This window comes from Aegilops tauschii, chromosome 3 (genome assembly GCF_002575655.3).
Source record: "Aegilops tauschii subsp. strangulata cultivar AL8/78 chromosome 3, Aet v6.0, whole genome shotgun sequence".
Taxonomy (NCBI): Eukaryota; Viridiplantae; Streptophyta; class Magnoliopsida; order Poales; family Poaceae; genus Aegilops; species Aegilops tauschii.
Genome location: NC_053037.3, coordinates 429,348,552 through 429,371,074, shown reverse-complemented (window position 1 = coordinate 429,371,074; position 22,523 = coordinate 429,348,552). Strand labels below are relative to the sequence as shown.

The 22,523-nt window shown below is 44.4% G+C and overlaps 3 protein-coding genes and 1 long non-coding RNA gene across 4 annotated transcripts; 2 read left to right on the top strand and 2 right to left on the bottom strand.

Annotated features, from left to right (window-relative positions):
- Window positions 1–10,405: 10,405 nt before the first annotated feature.
- On the bottom strand, window positions 10,406–11,161 carry LOC109740904 (copper transporter 3). The gene has a single exon (XM_020299958.4). The coding sequence runs from the start codon at window positions 11,063–11,065 to the stop codon at window positions 10,577–10,579; it is 489 nt and encodes a 162-aa protein (XP_020155547.1). The 5' UTR covers window positions 11,066–11,161; the 3' UTR covers window positions 10,406–10,576.
- Window positions 11,162–11,384: 223 nt separating this feature from the next.
- Window positions 11,385–14,260, top strand: LOC109740913 (ABC transporter I family member 10). Its single transcript, XM_020299975.4, has 5 exons — window positions 11,385–11,752; window positions 12,636–12,722; window positions 12,899–13,024; window positions 13,106–13,228; window positions 13,793–14,260. Exons 1-5 carry the CDS (start codon window positions 11,456–11,458, stop codon window positions 14,000–14,002), a joined length of 843 nt encoding a protein of 280 aa, XP_020155564.1. The 5' UTR covers window positions 11,385–11,455; the 3' UTR covers window positions 14,003–14,260.
- A 571-nt stretch (window positions 14,261–14,831) lies between these two features.
- Window positions 14,832–15,880, top strand: LOC141042444 (uncharacterized). The gene is made up of 3 exons (XR_012205236.1): window positions 14,832–15,218; window positions 15,302–15,449; window positions 15,537–15,880. It is a non-coding gene; the product is annotated as an uncharacterized lncRNA (long non-coding RNA).
- A 342-nt stretch (window positions 15,881–16,222) lies between these two features.
- On the bottom strand, window positions 16,223–19,308 carry LOC109740898 (uncharacterized). The gene is made up of 6 exons (XM_040404268.2): window positions 19,180–19,308; window positions 18,425–18,643; window positions 18,038–18,339; window positions 17,256–17,946; window positions 17,101–17,181; window positions 16,223–17,012 (listed from the first exon to the last, which is right to left on the bottom strand). Exons 2-6 carry the CDS (start codon window positions 18,539–18,541, stop codon window positions 16,428–16,430), a joined length of 1,776 nt encoding a protein of 591 aa, XP_040260202.1. The 5' UTR covers window positions 18,542–18,643; window positions 19,180–19,308; the 3' UTR covers window positions 16,223–16,427.
- Window positions 19,309–22,523: the final 3,215 nt, after the last annotated feature.

The following is a 22,523-nucleotide window of genomic DNA, read 5'->3' as shown; positions in this document are numbered from 1 at the left end:
ACAGCCGTGCGCGCCCGCAGCCCAGCACGCCGCGGCTTGCCGCCCCGCCGTCGTCCCGCCCATGGCCCCTCCCCCTGCTACCCCAAGGCCGCGCCCCGACCAATCCCACGCGCCACTCTGTGCGCCCCCGTGCCACTGCTCCCCCCGCGCTGCCCACGGCCACGCCCGCCTCACGCGCCCACTGGTCGCTCGGCGGCTCCCCGGACCGCCACCCCGCTTCCGTCCCGCGGCGTCCCTGCCGATGCGCCCCGCCGACGCGCAGCCCTGGCCCCCTGCTCCGCTGCTGCCGCTCATCGCGGTGGCCGCCGGCGCCCAGCGCCCGTCCCTCCCCTGTCGACCTGGGCGGGTGCCCAGTGGCCGCTCCAAGCGCCCGTTAGCCGACCCGCTAAGGCCCTGGCCCTATGACAAGGGGCCCCCACCCCTGGAACGTTTTAATAATATATATATATTAAATAAATAAAATTAATTAATTAATTAATTAACTTAATTAATTATGGTTAGTTTAGCTAATCAGTTAGCTAACTAATTAAACTTATTTAGTTAGTCTGAGACAATGGCGAACGGGCCCCACCTGTCAGTTTGACCGGTCAACGGTCACAGTTGACCGTTGATGTCATGCTGACGTCATGCTGATGCACTAGTGCTAATTTCAAATTAATTTAATAATAATAAATTAAAAATTGATTAAACCTTTAAAAATTAATATAAAATAAATCATAGCTCGGATGAAAATACTTTGTACATGAAAGTTGCTCAGAACGACGAGACGAATCAGGATACGCAGTTCGTTCATCCGCCACACACCCCTGGCATATCGAACACACAACTTTCCCCCTTCGGTTCATTTGTCCGAAAATGCGAAACACCGGGGATACTTTCCCGATTGTTTTCCCCCTTCGTCGGTATCACCTATCCCTGCGTTAGCTCACCCCTGGCACCGCGTATTGCCTTGTTATATTTTGTGATGCTATTGTTTTCTCTGTTATTTATTTGTTTCCCCTTTGTTGCTTCTTTTCGGTAGACTCCGATACTGCGATAGACCCCGAGACCTTTGATGCTTCGGTGTTCGACTACGGCTACGCTTCCGAAGATTCCTTTCCTCTGCAGAGCTTCCAGGCAAGCCCCCCCCCCTTGATCACCAGATATCGCCTATTCCTTCTCTATACTGCTTGCATTAGAGTAGTGTAGCATGTTACTGCTTTCGGTTAATCCTATTCTGCTGCATAGCCTGTCCTTGCTACTACTGTTGTTACCTTTACCAGCAAACCTAAATACTTAGTATAGGATGCTAGTTTTCCATCAGTAGCCCTACATTCTTGTCCATCTGCCACGCTATACTATCGGGCCGTGATCACTAGGGAGGTGATCACGGGTATATACTATATACTTTATATACATGACACGTGTGGTGACTAAAGTCGGGTCAGCTCGTTGAGTACCCGCAAGTGATTCTGATGAGGGGGCTGAAAGGACAGGTGCTCCATCCCGGTACAGGTGGGCCTGGGTTCCTGACGGACCCCGACTGTTACTTTGTGGCGGAGCGACAGGGCAGGTTGAGACCACCTAGGAGAGAGGTGGGCCTGGCCCTGGTCAGCGTCCGCGGATACTTAAAAATAACACGCTTAACGAGTTCTTGGTATTTGATCTGTGTCTGGCCATTTGGGATATACGCACTAACCAACTACGTGGGAAAGTTATGGGCACTCGACGTCGTGGTATCAGCCGAAGCCTTCCTGATGTCAGCGACTGAGCGGCGCGCGCCGGATTGGAACGTAAGCCTGCTCTTGTATTAAGGGGGCTAGTTCTGCTTTCGGCCGCGTACGCAATGTGCAGGTGTGCAATGGGCGATGGGCCCAGACCCCTGCGCGCATAGGATTTAGACCGGCGTGCTGACCTCTCTGTTGAGCCTAGGTGGGGTTGCGACGTGTTGATCTTCCGCGGCCGGGCATGGCCCAGAAAAGTGTGTCCGGCCAAATCGGATCGAGCATGTTGGGTAAGGTGGTGCACCCCTGCAGGGAAGTTTATCTATTCGAATAGCCGCGATCTTCGGTAACAGGACGACTTGGAGTTGTACCTTGACCTTATGACAACTAGAACCGGATACTTAATAAAACACACCCTTCCAAGTGCCAGATACAACCCGGTGGTCACTCTCTAACAGGGCGACGAGGAGAGGATCGCCGGGTAGGAGTATGCTATACGATGCTACTTGGTGAACTTACCATCTACTCTCTTCTACATGCTGCAAGATGGAGGCTGCCAGAAGCGTAGTCTTCGATAGGATTAGCTATCCCCCTCTTATTCTGGCATTCTGCAGTTCAGTCCACCGATATGGCCCCTTTACACATATACCCATGCATATGTAGTGTAGATCCTTGCTTGGGAGTACTTTGGATGAGTACTCACGGTTGCTTTTCTCCCCCTTTTCCCACTTTCCTTTCTTCCTGGTTGTCGCAACCAGATGCTGGAGCCCAGGAGCCAGACGCCACCGTCGACGACGACTCCTACTACACCGGAGGTGCCTACTACTACGTTCAGGCCGCTAACGACGACCAGGAGTAGTTTAGGAGGATCCCAGGCAGGAGGCCTGCGCCTCTTTCGATCTATATCCCAGTTTGTGCTAGCCATCTTATGGAACTTGTTTAACTTATGTCTGTACTCAGATATTGTTGCTTCCGTTGACTCGTCTATGATCGAGCACTTGTATTCGAGCCCTCGAGGCCCCTGGCTTGTATTATGATGCTTGTATGACTTATTTATGTTTTTAGAGTTGTGTTGTGATATCTTCCCGTGAGTCCCTGATCTTGATCGTACACGTTTGTGTGCATGATTAGTGTACGATTGAATCGGGGGCGTCACACTAAGGGTAGAGCACGTGCATATCAAAAACCATACCCTGATTATTTTGACTCGACGCCATATCCTCGTGGTTTTAGAATTCCAGATTTTGTTAAATTCACGGGGGAAGATGGTAGATCTACTTTTGAGCATGTAGGACAATTTTTAGCACAATGCAGCGAGGTCGGCACATCGGATGTTTTTAGACTAAAATTATTTCCTTTATCTTTATCTGGTACTGCATTTACTTGGTTTACATCGCTTGCTCCTAATTCTATTTCAACATGGGCACAATTGGAGCAAAAATTTCATGAGTATTTTTATAGCGGTGACACAGAACTTTGGCTTTGAGATTTAACTATGGTTAGGCAAAAATATAATGAGCATGTTCATGATTATATTAGGAGGTTTAGGGATGTCAAAAACCAATGTTTCAGCTTGACCATAGCCAAAAAGGACTTGGCCGATCTTGCCTTTGCGGGTCTACTCGCTCATATTAAGGATAAACTAGAAGGGCAAGAATTTTTAGATGTTAACCAAGTTTTACAGAAGGCTTTGGCGCAGGAAAACCGGGCTAAGGAAATTAAACAATATAGCCGGTTTAAAGATAATAGAAATAAAGAGAAAGATAACCATGCGGTTAATGCCTTAGATTATGATAGTGATTCGGCTACTGAGGATGATGTTAATATATGTGTAGCCGAATGGGTTCAAGCGCCAAAGTCAAAACCTTTTGCATGTTCTGCTTTGAAACCTACACCTGCTAGAAGAGGCGAAATTAAATATACTTTTGATGTAAGCAAGTGTGATATCATTTTTGATGTTACTGCAAAATAAATTAATTAGAGTGAAGGAGGGTCATGTTATTCCACCTCCAGAAGAATTGGGTAGAAGAGCTTATTGTAAGTGGCACAATTCTTTTTCTCATGCTACTAATGATTATAATGTGTTTCGTCGACAGGTGCAATCGGCCATCAATGAAGGACGATTGACGTTTACAGAAGGTTCTAAGATGAAGCTCGACAGCGACCCTTTTTCTATCAATGTGGTCGAGCTTGAGAGTGAAAAAATGCTTATTCGGTCGGATCAGACCGAATCCGCAAGAGAGAAAAATGTTGTTGATAACAATGCTCCTCCAAGGATGATCAAACCAAAAAATCCAGAACTGGGAGTATGGAAAGTTAATGGCAGAAGAAAACAAGCTCCAAGGCCAAAGCCGGCAGTTAGCATGTTGTTGGAAAAATATACCTCACGCAAGACCAGCAATGTGTTTAATCGGCTCGGAGGTAATAAGCGTCCAAGATCTCCTTCTGGACCTCGCGGTCATGAGCAATGGCAAGGAAGTGCGTATGACCAACAGCCATATTTTGCAATGGAGCCAACATATTGGGGTTGTGCACCTCCTCTGTATCCGCAGCTTCCTCCATTGGGGTTTAATCCTTGGGTGCCATATCTTACAGGGCCAGCAGGTTATTTTCAGCCGAGATGGATCCCGCCGAGGCCTATGTTCAGACCAAACGTGCATGAGAAAAGGGCTCGGTTCAATGAGGAAGCTAGATCACATAATGCCATCGAGATTCGAGGAAGTCGATCACCTGTACGCAATGCAGATGACAAAAACTATAAGGGTGGTCACAAGCACGTGTGGGTGCCGGTGAAGCGTGCTGAAACTAAAGCGGCAACAAATTCAGATGATTTAGATGCTGCTCATGGTCTGAAAATAGCGGAACACCAGTCAGATGAAGGTGTTGTCAATTGTACAGAAACAAGCAGTGTCTCAAAAGAAGCTCTCGGTACAGAGGAAAAAATTAATGGTGTAAAGTTGCGGCAAGCTGGCCAGTCTAATCAATTTGAAAAGCAAACTAATTCTGGGCATGACGGCCAGATGCTATATCCTCACGTACTATTCAGAAGCCTAAATCGGCTAGCACACAAACTGATTTGGTCATAAAGAATTGTTGCACAGGAACGTCCAAGAGTTTGCCTCCGAGGAGTTTCAAGTCTAATACTAGTACATCTACACGTTGGGACTCAGGCGATGTACGCGGCCAGGGATTTAATGCCAGTACCGTATATGATCAGCGGAGAAGTTTTTTGGCCAGAGATAAAATGTTTGCCAGAAAAACAGAAGTACGCCAGTATAGGCCGAAGGACCCGGGGGGCAGCCAAATTAAGTCTGTCGCATCAGGGACTAAACTAGCACCGCAGTGGTGCCCAAAAGGACTTACTCACACTCAGAAACGACGTGTACAGCGACTGCGGACATTGGCAATAAAGGAAGAGATAGCTGAGAAGAAGCACGATAAATGGTTCAATCAAGATAAACAATAATATCCACAAAGACTTGGAAGGAGAAGCGCATCGGAGCGGAGGAGAATAAAAATATGGATGACGCAATTGTTGCTGAAAATTCAGAGAATAACGGTGACGCACCTACTGATATGGATGTTAACATGGTGTTCGCGTTCCCTGCTGAATTTCACGCGCCCGAGGCTGAAATTGCTGAACTTGTTCTTGGCCCAAAGAATGCTACATTTGAGAAACCAGAGAAGCATGGCTAGCACCTAAAACCATTATTTATCAGAGGTCACATCGATGGTAAGCCTATTGGTCGCATGCTTGTTGATGGCGATGCAGGTGTTAATATTATGCCCTTTTCGGTATTTTCTAAGCTGAACCGAAAAGAGAGTGAGTTAATGAAGACCAATATGGGACTTAGCGGGTTCTCAGGAGAATTATCTGAAGCTAAGGGTGTTATTTCTATGGAGCTCACAGTCGGAAGCAAAACTTTGCCGACTGCATTTTTTGTTGTTGATGTCAAAGGCCGATATAATATTCTGTTGGGACGCGACTAGATTCATGCAAATTGTTGCATCCCTTCTACCTTACATCAGTGCTTAATTCAGTGGGTTAATGATGATGTGGAGGTGATTGAGGCCGACAATTCTTCATGCATTGCTTTGACGGATGCGTGAGTTGATTGGCAACACGGTGAGATGTGATGTTTGACCGGTAGGGATTTGTCGGACTATGATTATATCAGTATTGGTAGAGATGGTTTTGTACCTATAAATGCGCAGCCGGCTAATGTAGCTCGGCTTAATGATTTATCTATATAAATGATGAATAAAGACGATAGTATTAAGTGGCTCCAAAGACGCACGGAGGAGTATGTTTCGGAAAGAGCGATATGCATGAAACAATTGAAGATTTTGGTGACATGGAAAAGCTTGGACAAGGATTCTCATCGGTTGATCCACTTGAAAAAATTGATATTGGTGATGGAAGTATTCCGAGACCTACATTTATCAAAGCTAGCTTGAAAGCCGATCAGAAAAGCAAGGTATGTCTATTACTTAAAGAATTCGTTGATTGCTTTGCTTGGAATTATACTGAGATGCCCGGTTTGAGTAGAGATTTAGTAGAACATAGACTACCTATTAAATCTGGTTTTAGGCCGCATAAACAACCTCGTAGAAGTTTCAATCCTAATTTGTATGACCGCATCAAAGAAGAAGTTGATCGGTTGATAAAAGCTAAGTTTATTCGGCCGTGTAGATATGCAGATTGGGTTTCTAATATTGTGCCCGTGGAAAAGAAAAATACTAGTAATATTAGAATCTGTGTTGATTTTAGATATTTGAATAAGGCTACTCCGAACGATGAATATCCTATGCCTATAGCCGACATGCTTATTAATGATGCATCGGGACATAAAGTGATTAGCTTTTTAGATGGTAACGCAGGTTATAATCAAATATTTATGGCCGAATAAGATATGTCTAAGACTGCTTTTCGTTGCCCGGGTTTTGTTGGTTCGTTCGAGTGGGTCGTTATGACATTTGGGTTGAAAAATGCCGGTGCTACATACCAACGAGCTATGAATTTAATTTTTCATGATCTTTTAGGCATTGTACTAGAGATATATATTGATAACATAGTTGTTAAATCGGATGGGTTTGATCATCATTTAGCCGATTTAAGATTAGCTTTTGAAAGGATGCGTCGGTATGGATTAAAAATGAACCCACTCAAATGTGCTTTTGGCGTGTCGGCTGGTAAGTTTTTAGGCTTCATAATTCATGAAAATGGCATAGAGATTGACCCTAAGAAAATGGAGGCAATTAGAAATTTGGAGGAACCCAAGTGTAAAAGGGATATGCAAAAGTTGTTAGGAAAAATTAATTACTTGAGACGATTCATATCTAACCATGCAGGGAAAATTGAATCGTTTGTTCCTCTACTTCGGCTAAAGAATGAAGCCAAATTTACTTGGGGGCAGAGCAACGAGATGCTTTTAATTATATAAAGCGATGCTTGTCGAATCCTCCAATATTGCGGGCGCCCAAGTCCGGTGCACCGTTCAGGCTGTACATTGCTGCAGAAGATAGGGTGATCGGTGCAGTGTTGGCGCAAGAGGTCAGCGGGAAAGAATACATCATTGCATACTTAAGCCGTCGTTTGCTCGACGCCGAAAGTCGGTACGTGTTTATTGAAAAGTTATGCTTATCTCTGTACTATGCATGTACCAAGTTTCTGCCTTATCTTCTTTCTAGTACGTGTGTAGTAGCATGCCAGGCCGACGTCATTAAGTATATGTTGCAACAACCGATTCTTAGTGGTAGGATTGGAAAGTGGGCTTACGCATTCATAGAATATGATTTAAGATACGAATCGTTGCGTGCTATGAAGGGTCAAGTTATTACCGATTTCATTGTTGACCATAGGATTAAAGATGATGAAAATATTAATTATGTTAGTGTGTGTCCATGGAAGCTTTATTTTGATGGATCGGTTTATAGGGACGGGCAAAGCGTCGGTAATGTTTTAGTTTCACCTAATAATGTTGTTTATGATACATTGGTCCGTTTGGAATATCCTTGCACTAATAACCAAGCTGAGTACGAAGGTTTACTGGGTGTAAAGGATGTAGATGCTTTTGGGGATTCGCTTCTGGTAGTACAACAAATTAAAGGCGAATTTCAATATTTTGATGGGTTATTAAATAGTTATTTGGACCGATGTTTGGACATAATTAAGTCTCTAGATACGTTCACCATCCATCATATACCCAGAGAAGAAAATTCTAAAGCTAATTGTTTAGCACATCAAGCATCCGGTTATCACATTAGTAAAGGAATGTTTTTTATATTAGAAAAGCCGATGCATGCTGAGTCTATAATGTTGGATACTTTGCCATAGGGTGCACTTGGGCCAAGCACAGTTGAACAATTAGTTGTACAGTGTAGTGCAGATTTGATGCATGAGTCACAAACGACCGAATTAGCAAATAACTTAGACCCAAGTGATTGGAGAGTTCCTCTAGTTAATCATTTAAAGGATCCAAGTCAAACGAGAGATAGAAAAATTCGGCGACAAGCTTTAAAGTATACTTTGTTTAACGATGAGTTGTATCGCCGAACAATAGATGGGTTATTTTTTAAATGCTTGGATTCTGATCAGTCTAGAATAGCTATGGGTGAGGTGCACGAAGGAATATGTGGAACACATCAGTCGGCTCACAAAATGCGATGGTTGTTAAAGAGAGCGGGGTTTTATTGGCCGACTTTGCTAGAGGATTGTTTTCGGTACTATAAAGGTTGTGAGGCATGTCAAAATTTTGGTAATGTACAGTTAGCGTCCGCATCTATGTTAAATCCCATAATTAGGCCGTGGCCATTTAGAGGATGGGGCTTAGATTTTATTGGTGAAATACATCCTTCGTCTTCTAAAAGACATCGCTTCGTCCTAGTAGCCACAGATTATTTTACTAAATGGACAGAAGCAGTTCCTTTGAAAAACATGACCCATAAAGAGGTTATCAATTTTGTTTTAGAGCATATTGTTCATAGATTCGGTATTCCTCAAACTTTAACTACCGATCAAGGTGCTTCTTTTATGTCTCATCAATTTCACGAATTTGCCGAATCTTTAGGAATTAAATTGTTAAATTTGTCGCCTTATTATGCTCAAGCTAATGGACAGTCCGAATCTAGCAATAAAACTTTAATTAAGCTTATAAACAAGAAAATTGAGGAGCATCCGAAAAGATGGCATGAGGTACTTTCGAAAGCTTTATGGGCTCATCGGATATCTAAACATGGAGCAACTCAAGTGGCACCGTACGTCTTGGTATATGGTCAAGAGGCGGTGTTACCTATAGAGGTTAATTTACAAGCTCTTAGAGTGGCCAGACAAAATGATTTGTTGGCTGTAGATTATAGTGAATTGATGATGGATAGGATAGATGAAATTTCAGAAGAGAGATTAAGAGCCTTGCGAGAAATTGAAGGAGAAATTAAGAGTAGCCAAGGCTTATAATAAAAGGGTGAGAGGGAAATCGTTTCAAATAGGAGATTTAGTGTGGAAAAAGATTTTACCTATTGGAACTAAAGATAGGAAATTCGGCAAATGGTCGCCAAGTTGGGAAGGCCCGTACAAAATCATAGAGATTGTTCCTGAAAATTCATATTTTGTACAATCTTTGCAGGAAGAGAAGTTGTCCAAAGCTCTTAATTGAAAATATTTGAAAAAGTACTATCCTAGCATGTGGCACGAGGCTTGAGCACGTTTGGCCGATATATTGTTCAAGATATCGCCCTAAGAAAAAAAATTGGCCGATGTATCTTTGGACATCGCCCAGAGCAGTAATATGGTCGGTGAAGTGATCAATTTCATCCTACGGTAATTGCTATTGTATTTTTGGTCAATACAATTGTATCAAAAACAGGGAGCATGTGTTGACAATGTAATTTGGCTAGTTAGTATCGGCCAAATTAATTTTATCATTGATCCAACTAATCAGTTGATGTATAGCTTCAATATTGCAGCTATCTACATAAGGCTGACCAGATTTCAGGAATGGGTTGAACTAGCATACTGCTGCCATGGATGTCTCTTAACCAACCTCGTATGCTAAGCTGAAGTATGGAGTTTGCATGGACTAGATTAAGAAGTATTCTTAGTACATATTAATTACTGTTGCATATGATAGCGACGCGGCCGGAGTATTTTATTATTTCCTTGTAAATACAAGAGTATATCTACGTGACATGGTTAGAACTAGAGCCAGTGTATTATTTAGTATGATTAGCGATATGGTCGAAATATTTCACTATTTTCCTTGTAGGCCCAGGAGGATTTGTACGTGACATGTTAATTTGGGCCGCTAGTGCAAGTTGTAAACAACCGAAATAGGGCATTGTCCTAGTGGGTTTTGACTTCAGAGTTTTAATCTAATACGCCAAGTCCAGCGTGCCGTATATATGTAAGGCCATGGCCGATTGAAAAAACCCCGGCAATCGATCTATCAATACAAACTCTATTTTCACGTACATCTATTTTCCATCGTTACTTCTTGTCGAGCCCTAGCAGCCCTAGGGTTTGGTGATCTTTGCCGTTTTGCCCTGAAAAGCGGCTGGTTCTTCTCCATGAAAGCGAGAAAATCTTTGTTGCTTTGCTCGTAAAGCAATTGTTCGTCGTCACGAAAGCACAACAAATATCCTGATGTTGCGCGTCAATTTCGCGTGCAAACACATGCATGTTGGCCATCACAGATAGACAGTACTACACGAACAACTAAATCCAGCATCTCAATCAAATAACAAAAAAGTTGATCCCGGTCGATATTCAAGATGTAACCAAACAAGAACGGTTGTGAATAGTGAGATGGCAATCACCCAGATTAACAGGATCACACCACCAAAATTTCCAAACCCATGCATACGGATAAGAAGACCTAGCAGCACGCCGCCGGCGCCAGGTAGTCCTTGGCCCCGTCCTCCACCTGCGCCTGTCCGCCGAACAGGCCGGCCCTGAACAGAAGGAACCCCACCGCGTGGCCGGCGACTGCCACGAGGAGCACGCCGACGTTGAACGACATGAGCGCGAGCATGAGGACGTACGCCATCCCGACGCGCAGCGCGTGCACGGCGGCGCGCGCCGCCCCCGCCGCCACGGGCCGGTCGCGGGAGGAGAGGCGGGACTCGAGCCAGCGGCAGGAGGAGAGGCACTCCACGAGCACGGCGAGCGCGAAGACGACGAGGAGCGCGAGCGCGTACATGCCGCCGCTCGAGCCGGGCCACCCGTGGAAGAGGATCTCCGAGTTCTTGCCCCAGTAGAAGGTCATGTGCATGTAGTGCATCCGCATGCCCCCGTGCGCCGCCGCCGCCGCCGGGGCGGCGCCGCCCATGCCCGTGCCCATGGCGTGCCCTCCTCCCATGTCCATCGCGCGCTGGCCGCCGATGATGATCTGGTGGGGTTCGTTGCATCTGCGTCCGCGCCCGCGTGGGTGTATATGTGCGGGGCGGCGCGGCGTGGCGCGGCGCCTGTGCAGTACGCATGTACGACACTGGGCAGCGAAAGGAAGTACACAGTCGTCAGCCGCGGCTGTCAGTCAGATCGTAACCACCCACGGCCCACGGGATCTTTTTTCTTGAGGGGTCGGCCCACGGGATCTTTGTGAAGAAGGATGGCGGATCCATTTTTCCTCTTCTGTGGACAGGCTTTCAGATTGTGGGCCGATTAGGTAGCTTGAAGGGTGGGTTGGTCGCGATCTTCTTTCTAGCCGCCCAGTGTACCGGCCCAGGCCCATCACCTCTTATCGCCCTCGCCGACGATGGCGCACAGCCTCACCGGCGGCGCCGTCCCCTTCTGCTGCTACCCTTGCCCACCCTGCTGCGCCGCCGGGCGAGCTACCCCGACCGCCCCCCCTTCCATCCGCCGCCGTGTGGCCGCCTCGGCGTCCCCTCCGCCGTCCCCGCCGGCCATCGAGGGCCGCGGGGTGGGATTTTCGGTGACGACGAGGCGGGGGGTGGTGCTGCCGGTGCTCAAGGACTGCTCACTGTGCGTCCCGCCGGGGCAGCTCTGGATGCTCCTCGGCCCCAACGGCTGCGGCAAGTCCACCCTCCTCAAGGTCTATCTTTTTCTGAACTACTACTCTGGTGCTTGTTTCCACGCGCATTTTTATCGATAGACCGGCGGTAGCTGTGCTCACCAGGCCATTGACCGAAATACAGCATGCAAATTATCAATTCCAAGACCCATGGTTAAGTAGCTGGTCTGTTCTTAAAGAGAATTTTCTTCTTAGTGTGTAGAACCAACTCATGGAGTGAATACGATACCACAAGCACAATCTGGTCGTGTTTGATTCAGTTCTCATAAAAGATATTTTTGGAGGATTAGGCATAGCATGCATACTTTATCAGAAATCAAAATGCTGAATGGTATCCATTGAATCTTTGGACTGTCCCGGATTTCCTTTGAGCACCGAGATAAGGGTCTGTGCGACCTAGGAATGGCTCAGAATTTGCTGAGTTTGCGGTCATTCGAGTTGCTTGAGAAAAAAAAATGTCAGCCACCATCAGGAACCAACAGGAAATTTAATGTGATTACTGATAGTAAATATATCCTGTAGCATAACTACCAGCATCTTCACGTGTAAATGAGCAATCATGCATCAGATATTGAGTGTATTGTATCAAGTACATTCGACTATTGGAGCACTGAACACCAGATCGACATGGTAATTTCACATTTCTCAGGATATATGTTCAACTTCAACCTGAATAAAAATTATGACAGGAGTAGTAAGGGAGTATTCTAAGAGAAGTTGCATAATCTGTTCTGGTATTGTTAGAATATATTTCATAAAGCAGACTGATACAAAATTTGGTTTTTGAATCAATCTATTTGCTTGCAAGTTTTTCTTTCTCTTTGCATACTTGGACTACAAAACTTTGATAGATTTTCGTACTACTAGTACCTCAATGGGATGCTAACTTTTTGTTCTTTTGTAGGTTTTGGCAGGTTTTCAAAATCCCTCTGCTGGTACAGTGCACATTAATAGGCCATTCAGCTATGTCTTCCAAAATCCTGATCACCAGGTTATCACTAGTTCTTTGATGATTTTTTACCTGCAATTGTGCCAGAACGCATTATCAAGTGGCTTTGAATTCACAGAATGTTTGTATTGTTGATTCTTGAGAGCTTTGTTAGTAATGCAATTGTCCCAAATTAAATGAAGTTCTGCTGCATATTGAATTCTGTCTTTTGGATGCAGGTTGTGATGCCCACGGTGGAATCCGATGTTGCATTTGGTCTTGGTAAGCTCAATCTTTCATTGGATGAGGTTAGGTCAAGAGTGTCACAGTCTCTGGATGCAGTTGGAATGTTGAGCTACTCTCAAGTAGGCAGCTGACATGCACATTTTGGATTATAATCTACTATTGTCTGCACAAGGTTCACAAACATCCTTCATCCAAAACAGAGGCCAATCCAAACTCTGAGTGGTGGGCAGAAACAGAGAGTTGCCATTGCTGGTGCTTTAGCTGAAGCATCCAAAGTACTACTGCTGGATGAGCTGACCACATTCTTGGACGAATATGATCAGGTATTAAGATTATCCATGTTTAGTTTTTAATAAGATGCACTAAGATATATGATCACGAGGTACCTTTGTTAGAGCAATCTTCAGTTAGCATTCCATTTCGAACTGGAGTTGTAGTTTGGCAATTGCGCTAAAGCTCCCAACAGTCTTTAGTTCATTAAAATTGGTGTAGCCATGGTTCTCATAGACACATTACGATTTTGGACTATATTACATATAATTTTCTGATGCTTCTGTCGCATTTGTTGTGTGGTTGATATGCCTTAGAAGCTATGGCTAACCTACACTGTATTATGTATGGAAAATCCTCTGCTGGTTGTTGAAATTATAAGAAATCGTTATATTTTCCTGTTTCTGATATGTACTCCCTCCGTAAACTAATATAAGAGCGTTTAGAATACTAAAGTAGTGATCTAAATGCTCTTATATTAGTTTACAGAGGGAGTAGTTATCATCCTTTTTGATTGACTGGTAGTTACCACTTAGCAGGCCTACTCTTACCTTGTAGTTATACTTGATTGTTATGGGCATTGTAATCTTGGTGATCTTGGTTTCATGAAAGTGCAGATGGGCGTGGTCAAGGCGGTGAGGAACTCTGTAACTGCTAGTGGGGAGGTTGCGGCACTGTGGGTGACTCATCGGCTGGAAGAACTCAGATACGCAGATGGTGCTATTTACATGGAAGATGGCCGGACGATTATTCAAGGCGACGTCTCCAGTATATCCAGATTTATAAAGAGGAAACAAGCACGCTACTTTGGTCATTTTGAGCTCTGATCTTTGGGAGTCCCAAGCTGCAGGCAGAATTATCTGCTCTTGTGTAGTACGAGTACATCACTACATCATGGTACTAGAAAACAGTTTCTTCTCTACGGCGTTTTGTATGTTCGCAACTGGGAAGTTAGGGATTCTGTCGCTCTCGCCTCTATCGCTGCCGAAACATTGGTTTGGCGAATTTAGTAGCTGTCGATTTTCGGTTCATACATTGTCCTTGTTCATTGCTTTTAATGTTAAGAGTGTGCTTTCATGCAAGAATGTGGTATGTTCTCTTGCGTTGTCCTTTGCTTTGTGGTCGCCGTTTGGCAAGTGATTTTCTGCATGGAACCATTCTTTCATATACCAATCATATCTTGGGTGTGGAAAGCGTGCCTAAGATATTTTTTAACTGTGTCTAGATGTTGCTTACACTGAAATCAAATAACAGATAAACAAGAATCTAATGCTAACCATGTAGTTTTGCATGCACTATTATATCCATTAAGTAGTTGAAAGCCGTTGCAAATTGCATCCTGAATTGCATTTGTGCGCCAATGCCAAAGTGCTGATCACCTTCTGTTGTCGCCTGTAAATCATGTAGAGTTAATTACCCTATTAGTACACAAACTTGCAGTGCGGGTACAATTTCATACAACAAGTTGCAAAATGACTCATCTTGCCCCCTAAACTCGTTTTGCGGGTTCACTGATGCACAATTCGCGTCCGCATTAGCCACGTCGGCCCCTGGTACTTGCCCACGTTTAGGATAATTTGCAGGACCCCCCCGCTGTATGCCGTAAATAGGTCTCTAGCCCAACCATATCCCGTAGCTCTTTTGTCTTGTATCTTCGACCTCTCTGTTTTTTCCTCAAATCCCCAGCGAAATCCGTAGACCTCTCCTCTGTTGTTACCCCAATGTCTGCGCAAGGACGGCACAAGGCGGCTCACCGTGACGCGACGTCCTCGCCGGCGGATCGTGGACGGATGGGCTGGGCGGCGACGTTGGTGTTCGCACTCGCGGCGTGTTGGCGGGGGCGCTCGCGGTGGCGTTCGCGGCGCCGTTGTGGTGACGCTCGTGGCTGTGTTGGTGGGTGCGCTCGCGGTGGCGTTCGCGGCGCCGTTGTGGTGACGCTCGTGGCTGTGTTGGTGGGTGCGCTCGCGGTGGCGTTCGCGGCGCCGTTGTTGGTGACGCTCGTCGCTGTGTTGGTGGTGCCGCTCGCGGCGGCTGCTGCAACGAGTGCTTCTTCTATTCATAAGCTCTCGTGTTACAGTTATACTGCAGTATATGATCTCTGAGCAGAACATAAATTTCTTGCATAGGCAAATCGAAATGGCCACTGAGTATGCAAATGGCCCTGACTTTCGTGGGATTTAGCAGGAGATTTGCGGGCATTTTCGTAGCCCTGTTCTTAGAGTGTGTACAGAAGGATTGGACGCTGGGAGTTGGTTTCTAATTTGTTCGTCAGAGGTGTGTAAATAGTTGTGCTGAAAAAGATTTTAATGGGCTCACTTCTGAAACTTTGCACTGATATATACAGTATTGTGTGCTTTGAAGGGTTGTGAATCTCCTTGGATATTTGAAATGGGTTGATGATGAATGGAAAGGAAGATCTAGGACTGTTATTCACAAAGCCTGCGGAAGAAATCATGAATTTGAAGAATGCATTGCTGGAGAAGGACAAGCGAGTTGAAGGATAGCAAGGCTAAAGGCACAATGAGGCAGAATATAAAAAGCATGGAGGAGGGAATTGGTTTTATTCTCTGTACAGGTGCATTTGCCATTGTGTATGTGCTCTGTAGGGTGTTTGTTTGAGAGTTGTAATGCAGTTGCGAGGAATTCTGTATTAATAAAGAATTTGTCTCGAATCCAATGTGTGAACAAAGTTTTAATATTTTGCAGATTTTGAAGAATAATCATGGCATGCTGTTTCTTGTTATAAGCAATTCTATTTGCATTTTCATAGTAGCTGACAGTGAACGATGTCCAACTTGGACTGAAACTACATAAGTAGAGCAAAATTTATAAAAATCTCAGCTATCTGTTGTAGATACTGCAGCAGTGAATGAACATACATCAGCATGTAACAACACTGACTGAACAACAGCAGGAGCGACTAGATAAAGAAGAGCATAGATGAACAACAACACGTACATCAGCAGTAACTGAACTTGCACGGTTCTACATAAAGAACAGTTATAGATGACTAAACAACATGTGTAGTTGAACAGAAAAACAACATGGACACCAAACAGTACGTCATTTATTTGCAGCAACACTTACTAAAAGTTCACAGTATTTTGACTGACTGAAATGAAAGAGCAACACTGACTGATAGTTCACAACACTTACTTAAAGATCAAACCTAAAAGGGATAAATCTGACAGAAAGTTCACACATGAAAAAAAGGAAGGGCTTAAAAAGTCACACATGAACTTTGCTAACAACCTACTCCACATGACCAATAGGTGCATTCTGGGTCACATTTATTACTTCTTGGGTATTCAGTTCTGGAATCACATTTGTATTAAGGTCTGGAATAGCACTGTTTGTTGTGTTTCCATCTTGTCCAAGCAGTAGATGCCACCAGCCATTTCCAGCAGATGTAGATGATGCAACACCTCCTCTTCCACCTGTTGCAGCACCTCCTCTTCCACCTCTTGCGGCATAGGTTGGCCATGTTGCAGCAACTCTTTCACCTCCTCTTGTTGCATTGTTTGGTCCTCTTGCAACACCTCTTCCACCCCTTGTTGCCGCATTGCTTGGCCCTCTTGTACCTCCTCTTGCTGCATTACTTGGACCTGCAGTAGCAATGCTTGATCCTCTTCTCACCCTCTTAGTTTTGCCTCCGCGTGAAGCACTAGTTTCTCCCTCATCAAGTGCCCTTGCTTTGCCTTTTCCCCTTATCCTACCCCTAGTTGTAGCAGTAGTAGTTGATCTTCTCTCAGGAATGGAGTCCCTGGCATCAGCTACAAATCTTGCAATTTCTGGCAATGGACCAAGGGGTCTGACATTTGAGACATGGACTCTCTCCTACAAGAAATATTCACAAGGAGCAATCAGAAGTGAACAATGAAAACTTACATGCATCAGTTAACAAAGTAAAGCATCCGACAATTACCTCTTCCCTCATTCTGTAAACCATGCTAAGAGGCAAATGCATAGGATCCATCCTTGAGTCCAACACATGTGGCCTTATGTCCTGCAAATTAATCTTGTCCAAATAAGTTAACTCTTGAAAATGAATGGCGAAATTATGCAAAATTAAATGGTTACATTTAAAATTGAAGGATCTTCTATTTCATCTTCTTGCTCTTGCGCTTCCCTCTCCATCTCTCTCTGCATGAACTTCTGATGCCCCTTTTTATTGTGATCTGCTTTCCCACAAATTGAGCAATGCATACTAACACCTTTCTTGTTCAGAGCAATGCTGCCATCCTTCTGAAGCTTTTCTTCAGGTGTTTTCTTCCTGTTCTTTGGTGGCCTTCCCATCCTCTTCTTATACACTGGTGGATGAATGAAAGGTCCATCCACTTGCTCCCAATGAGCTCTGTCTCTCATAGGCATTACATTGTGGCCATATGCTTGCAGGTAAGTCTCTATGGTGTAGCACTTGTGGACCATATCTTCTGGATCTATCCTCTCTTCTCTAAAGCATGCAATTGAGTGGCTGCAAGGTATACCACTCAGTTGCCATCTCCTGCAATCACAGGTCCATGCATGAATATCCACAAGATAAGTGTTGTTCCCTGATAACACAGAAAATACTCCAAGTCCAGAATGACTTGGAAAACAGCTAGCAGACAACTCAATTTCCTTCTCCAATTTTTTCTTAATCTTTGGGCAGATCCTACCGCTCCAACTATTTACTGCTTGCCTTTGTTTGCCCTCATGTCTTGCAGTGATCTTACTCTTTATGCATTCCATCATTGAAATGACAGGAAAGTCTCTTGCTTCTAATATGTAGCTGCATTACAATGACAGTCACTGTGAGTAAATAACAAGAATAAAAAATAGGAATTGAAATGAATTTTCTAGCATCAATTCAAATTATGTACCTGTTGTACACTTCTGACATATTGTTAAGCAGGATATCGCACTTAGGGAAAACACTAAAGAAAGCTTTCACCCATTGCGTAGGATCTTTACCATCCAACCAAGCATAAGCACTAGGGCTGTCCTCTCTCAGCTTTTCTCTATTCATTTTGAACTTTGTATCATTAGTAGATCTTGCAATTGCCCACAGATCATTTTTCAAAGTTTCACCTTTGAAAAGCATATGAAAATTTTGATATAGATGTCGAACACAGAATCTGTGTTCTGAATCTGGGAACACTTTTGCAACAGCATTTATTAAGCCCTAACAACAATGCACACATGTCAATACTTATATGTGATCTTATGCAGCAAGTATGCACCAAAAAGAACACATGATAATTGCATACCTTCTGTTTGTCACTCATTATGGTGAATGGAGAAGTGTTCACAATGTTCAAATCATTTTTTACTGTTGTCAGAAACCACTCCCATGAGAATGTTGATTCTACTTCAACCATTCCCATAGCTATCGGATAGATGCAATCATTAGGGTCACATCTGAAAGCTGCTGTTTCTTTTGTCACATCTGAAAGCTACTGCTTCTCTTGTCAAAGAAACTTCTGAAACTAAACAATAATTTTAGTCACCAATTAGTGAAGCAAATCGAATCTGAAAACCATTGTATCTTTTGTCAAACAAAAATTCTAAAACTAATCAAATCTGACGAAACAAACCAATTACTGATGAATATGAAAACTGAAAACTGTTGTTACTTTTTCCCTACAATTCGTCAGTGATAGACTTCTAAAACTTCCCTACAATTTTGGATTCACATGTTATCGGGGTAATGAAATCTTCCGGATATATTCCTCAGTCACAACATTATGAAACTAATCACATATTAGCACACAACAACAATCGAATGCAGCAGCGGAACCACTTCCTGCCACTCTGAACATCACAACCAAACACTCGTTTCAGTAAACAAAAAGCATCGTCCTACCACAAAACAAAGATGTACAAATGCCAGATTATCAACCATACGCATTAGTAAACAACCACACGCGGGCAGGAATACCTCCGATCAAATACCATCAAAACCCTAGAGGTAAGGAGGCCGAAACAGAGGACCAATCCAATACAGCAGAAGGAGTTTTCATACCATAATCCGGCGGAAACTCGCCAATGCCCCGAGGACGTGGCTCCATCAAACGATGATCTCGTCGGCGGCGTCCAACGAGGCAGCGCCGTCGCCGCCGCGGATGAGAAACAAACAGGCCAAGAGGCCGATCAGAACCGAACAGGTGAAGGGGTTTGTGCTGGGTCGTTTTCAAGTTTTCTACTCCCAGATCTCTAGAGGACCGCGGGTTCGGTTATTGCTATACTTGTGGGGGTTTCTGCATAATACCAAACCGATCGGCGCGTGCCTCCCATCTGACGTGGCAGGTTTCGGACTAAATTGTACTCCCTCCGTTCGGAATTACCTGTCTCGGAAATGGATGTATCTAGAACTAAAATACGTCTAGATAATCCATTTCTGCGACAAGTAATTCCAAACGGAGGGAGTATCTATCTGTTCGCGCAGAGCAAGTTTAGGAGCTCAGTTGAGTCATTTTGCAAGTTACTGTACAACATTGTACCTGCGCTGCAACTTTATGTACTAAAACAGTAATTAACTCAATCATGTACTCCCTCCGTAAAGAAATATAAGAGCATAGGTAAACTAGTAATCAGAGGGAGTATAGTAACTTCTAATGAACAGGAATATAACCCACCACTTGTAATTGTAAATCGTAGGTAAACTAGTGCTTTTTCTCCTTCCCATTGGCCATTTTCAGCCGTTATCTCTCAGTCAATCATCTTTGTTGTAGCATTACTCTTCCATCCATGTTGTCGGTGCCGCGCTGTGTGCTTGTGAACTAGACATGTGCTTGCTTGCAACTAAATATTTTGTATGAGAACATGATGTAAATGATGCACGATAACAATGGCGCATGTTCCAGCCAAACCACATTTGATCCAACGAAAAGCACGATGCACCTCGCAACAAGATTTCAACAAGTATATATAAAAACAAGTAATGGTTATCCTTTCGGCCATAACGCATCGGATACATGAGATTAGCATATTACGAAGGAATGCGTTGGTAGCCCTAGCAAAATACGTTCGATCAACAGCAACCCATCACAACTCATCATAGGGCTATCCTGTCAAAAAAAACTCATTATAGGTTTTTCTTTTGGAAACACTTAAACCCAACAGACTAATTTTGTGGCTGCATCGGCCGCATCGTATGCTATCCGATCTCAAGCGATCTCGTGGCTGGGAGCACTTCTCTCCCCCAAGCAAACGACACAGAGCCTTATCCAGAAACGTCTCGGTCTTTCTTTCTGGCTCCCTCCCGAACTCTCTCTCCTTCCTCCTGCCTTCCTTTGTTGGAAGGGACAACACATCAACTCGATTAGATGTGCAACTAAGGGTATATATATTTCTAAAACATGTGCGGTGTTGCAATGGTTTGCAATTGGGGCTATGTTTTTGAAACATGTGTGTTTTTGCAATGGTCTGTAGCGGGGGCTATGTGTTTGAAACATGTGTGATGTTGCAATCATGGCTGCAGTGCGCTTCTGCAACATGGCTCATGTTGCGAACAAAAACGAATGGTATATTGTGATGGCAACATAGGTGCAACCGCAACATATGCATTATTTCAAAAGAAATAAATGGTTCAGTGGGGAGCGCAATAGTGCTCATGTTGCAAAGCAATGAGTGCAACAGGAGCCTTATTGCAAAGGCTGGCACGCTCATGCTCACGGGGGAGAGATTGAACGGTTGTCTCGGGCTTCATCCAACGGCTGCCGAGGCAATCGATCTTATCAAATGGCCGTGCAACGAGAAGAACCCGGGAGCAGCGAAAAGAACGGATGCAAGCACGAGCACACCTGGAGCTGCATGCAGTGGCAGAGCACCTCGTTGAGCAGAAGTTGTGTGCAGTCTGTAGACCATTCTAAAGAGGGCCTCATTCATGTGGCCATGGAGCACCTGGATATGCTATGGATCCATTTGTGGGTGCATTAGCGCCTGTGTTGCAAGTGGGTCTCAACAATTTAATCATAAACACTACTTGTTATTCTCTCTCTCTCTCTCTCTCTCTCTCTCTCTCTCTCATTCAATGGCATTTCCTGCACTTGGGTCTGTCCATGGATTGGGCGCACCGCTCTCTGGTGGTTACATTCATCTACTCGCAATTTCAATCACCAGGTCGGTTTCTGTGGCATTTTCTGCGTTGTCGTGTAGCTCTGATGCGGGCCTCGTAGACGGTGAGGTGTCAGGAAGGGCAACTAAGACGACAGATAGAAGGAACGGTCGTTGTGTTGAGGAAGCTTAGATGGATACAATAACGATTATGACCGTTAGATATGTTGCCCAGTTGAGATGGGAGCTAATAATGTCACCTTTGTAGTAATGCAGAGGATCTCAAACCCAAGTAAAGGACTTAACCATCAGGGCTAAATGACCACTAATTATTATGGATCCGTATATAGAATACCATCAATATACAATCCGTACACGTGCATCATGCATGTTGAATGGTTAATCTTAAGGGTCGACAATATCGCAGAAGGAACAGTCCCGGCACCATCACCATAGATCAGACCTAAAGAAATCGCTCCCACAAAGTCATCAACTCCTTGCGATTCAGCCACTCCCAGACAAATGGGATAATTGTCCCGATGAACATGTCGATGGTGTAATAAGCACCGATGTAGAAAGGACTGGACATGGTCATTGGGATTGGGATGAAGCTGGACACTTTCTTTGGAATTAAGTCCATACAGTCTCTCCTTTATGATACATGGGATGTCCTAGGCAATGGGAAAATGTACGGCAGCCTAGGGCCCATCTCAAATATGATACCATTAGCAAGTGTGCGCGGGGGTGGGGGTGGGGGGTGGGCTTGCCCCCTCCCCGATAGTTCACCATGTTCTACTTATTCAACAGTTGCTTATGGTTGAGTACATGTTTCTTTGGGTAGGGCCTATCAAGTACTTTTACACATGCTCTAGATAAGGCTTGAGGAAAAATTCATGTCTGAAAGGTTCAGGGCTCGACATTGTGGATCTTTCTGTTCAAAATGATGCCTTCCTTATGAAGCACCCCTACAAATTCTAAAAAAAGTTGGCATTCCTTGGATTAATGTTGCCTAAAAATGTTATCCTTGATCTACTCCTCGACTGCTCGCTCCTCTGGATCCCTTTGGTGGCAAAATGTCTTCAAGCCCTCCTCTAAATTAGAACTTGAACTCTGGTGGGCTGTGGATATCAGAGTCCTCCTAACCACGTACTCAAGTACATGTTGAGTCGCGTAAGTCTTGTGTTCTGATGGAGGAATGTTATAGTTGACCTTGGCCATTGATGCATGCGGGCGGCTGATCGAGTTCCTTCGCCGGGTGGGACTTTCGGTGACGGAAGTGATAAACTGGTGCCGGTGGTATCTAGATTTCCG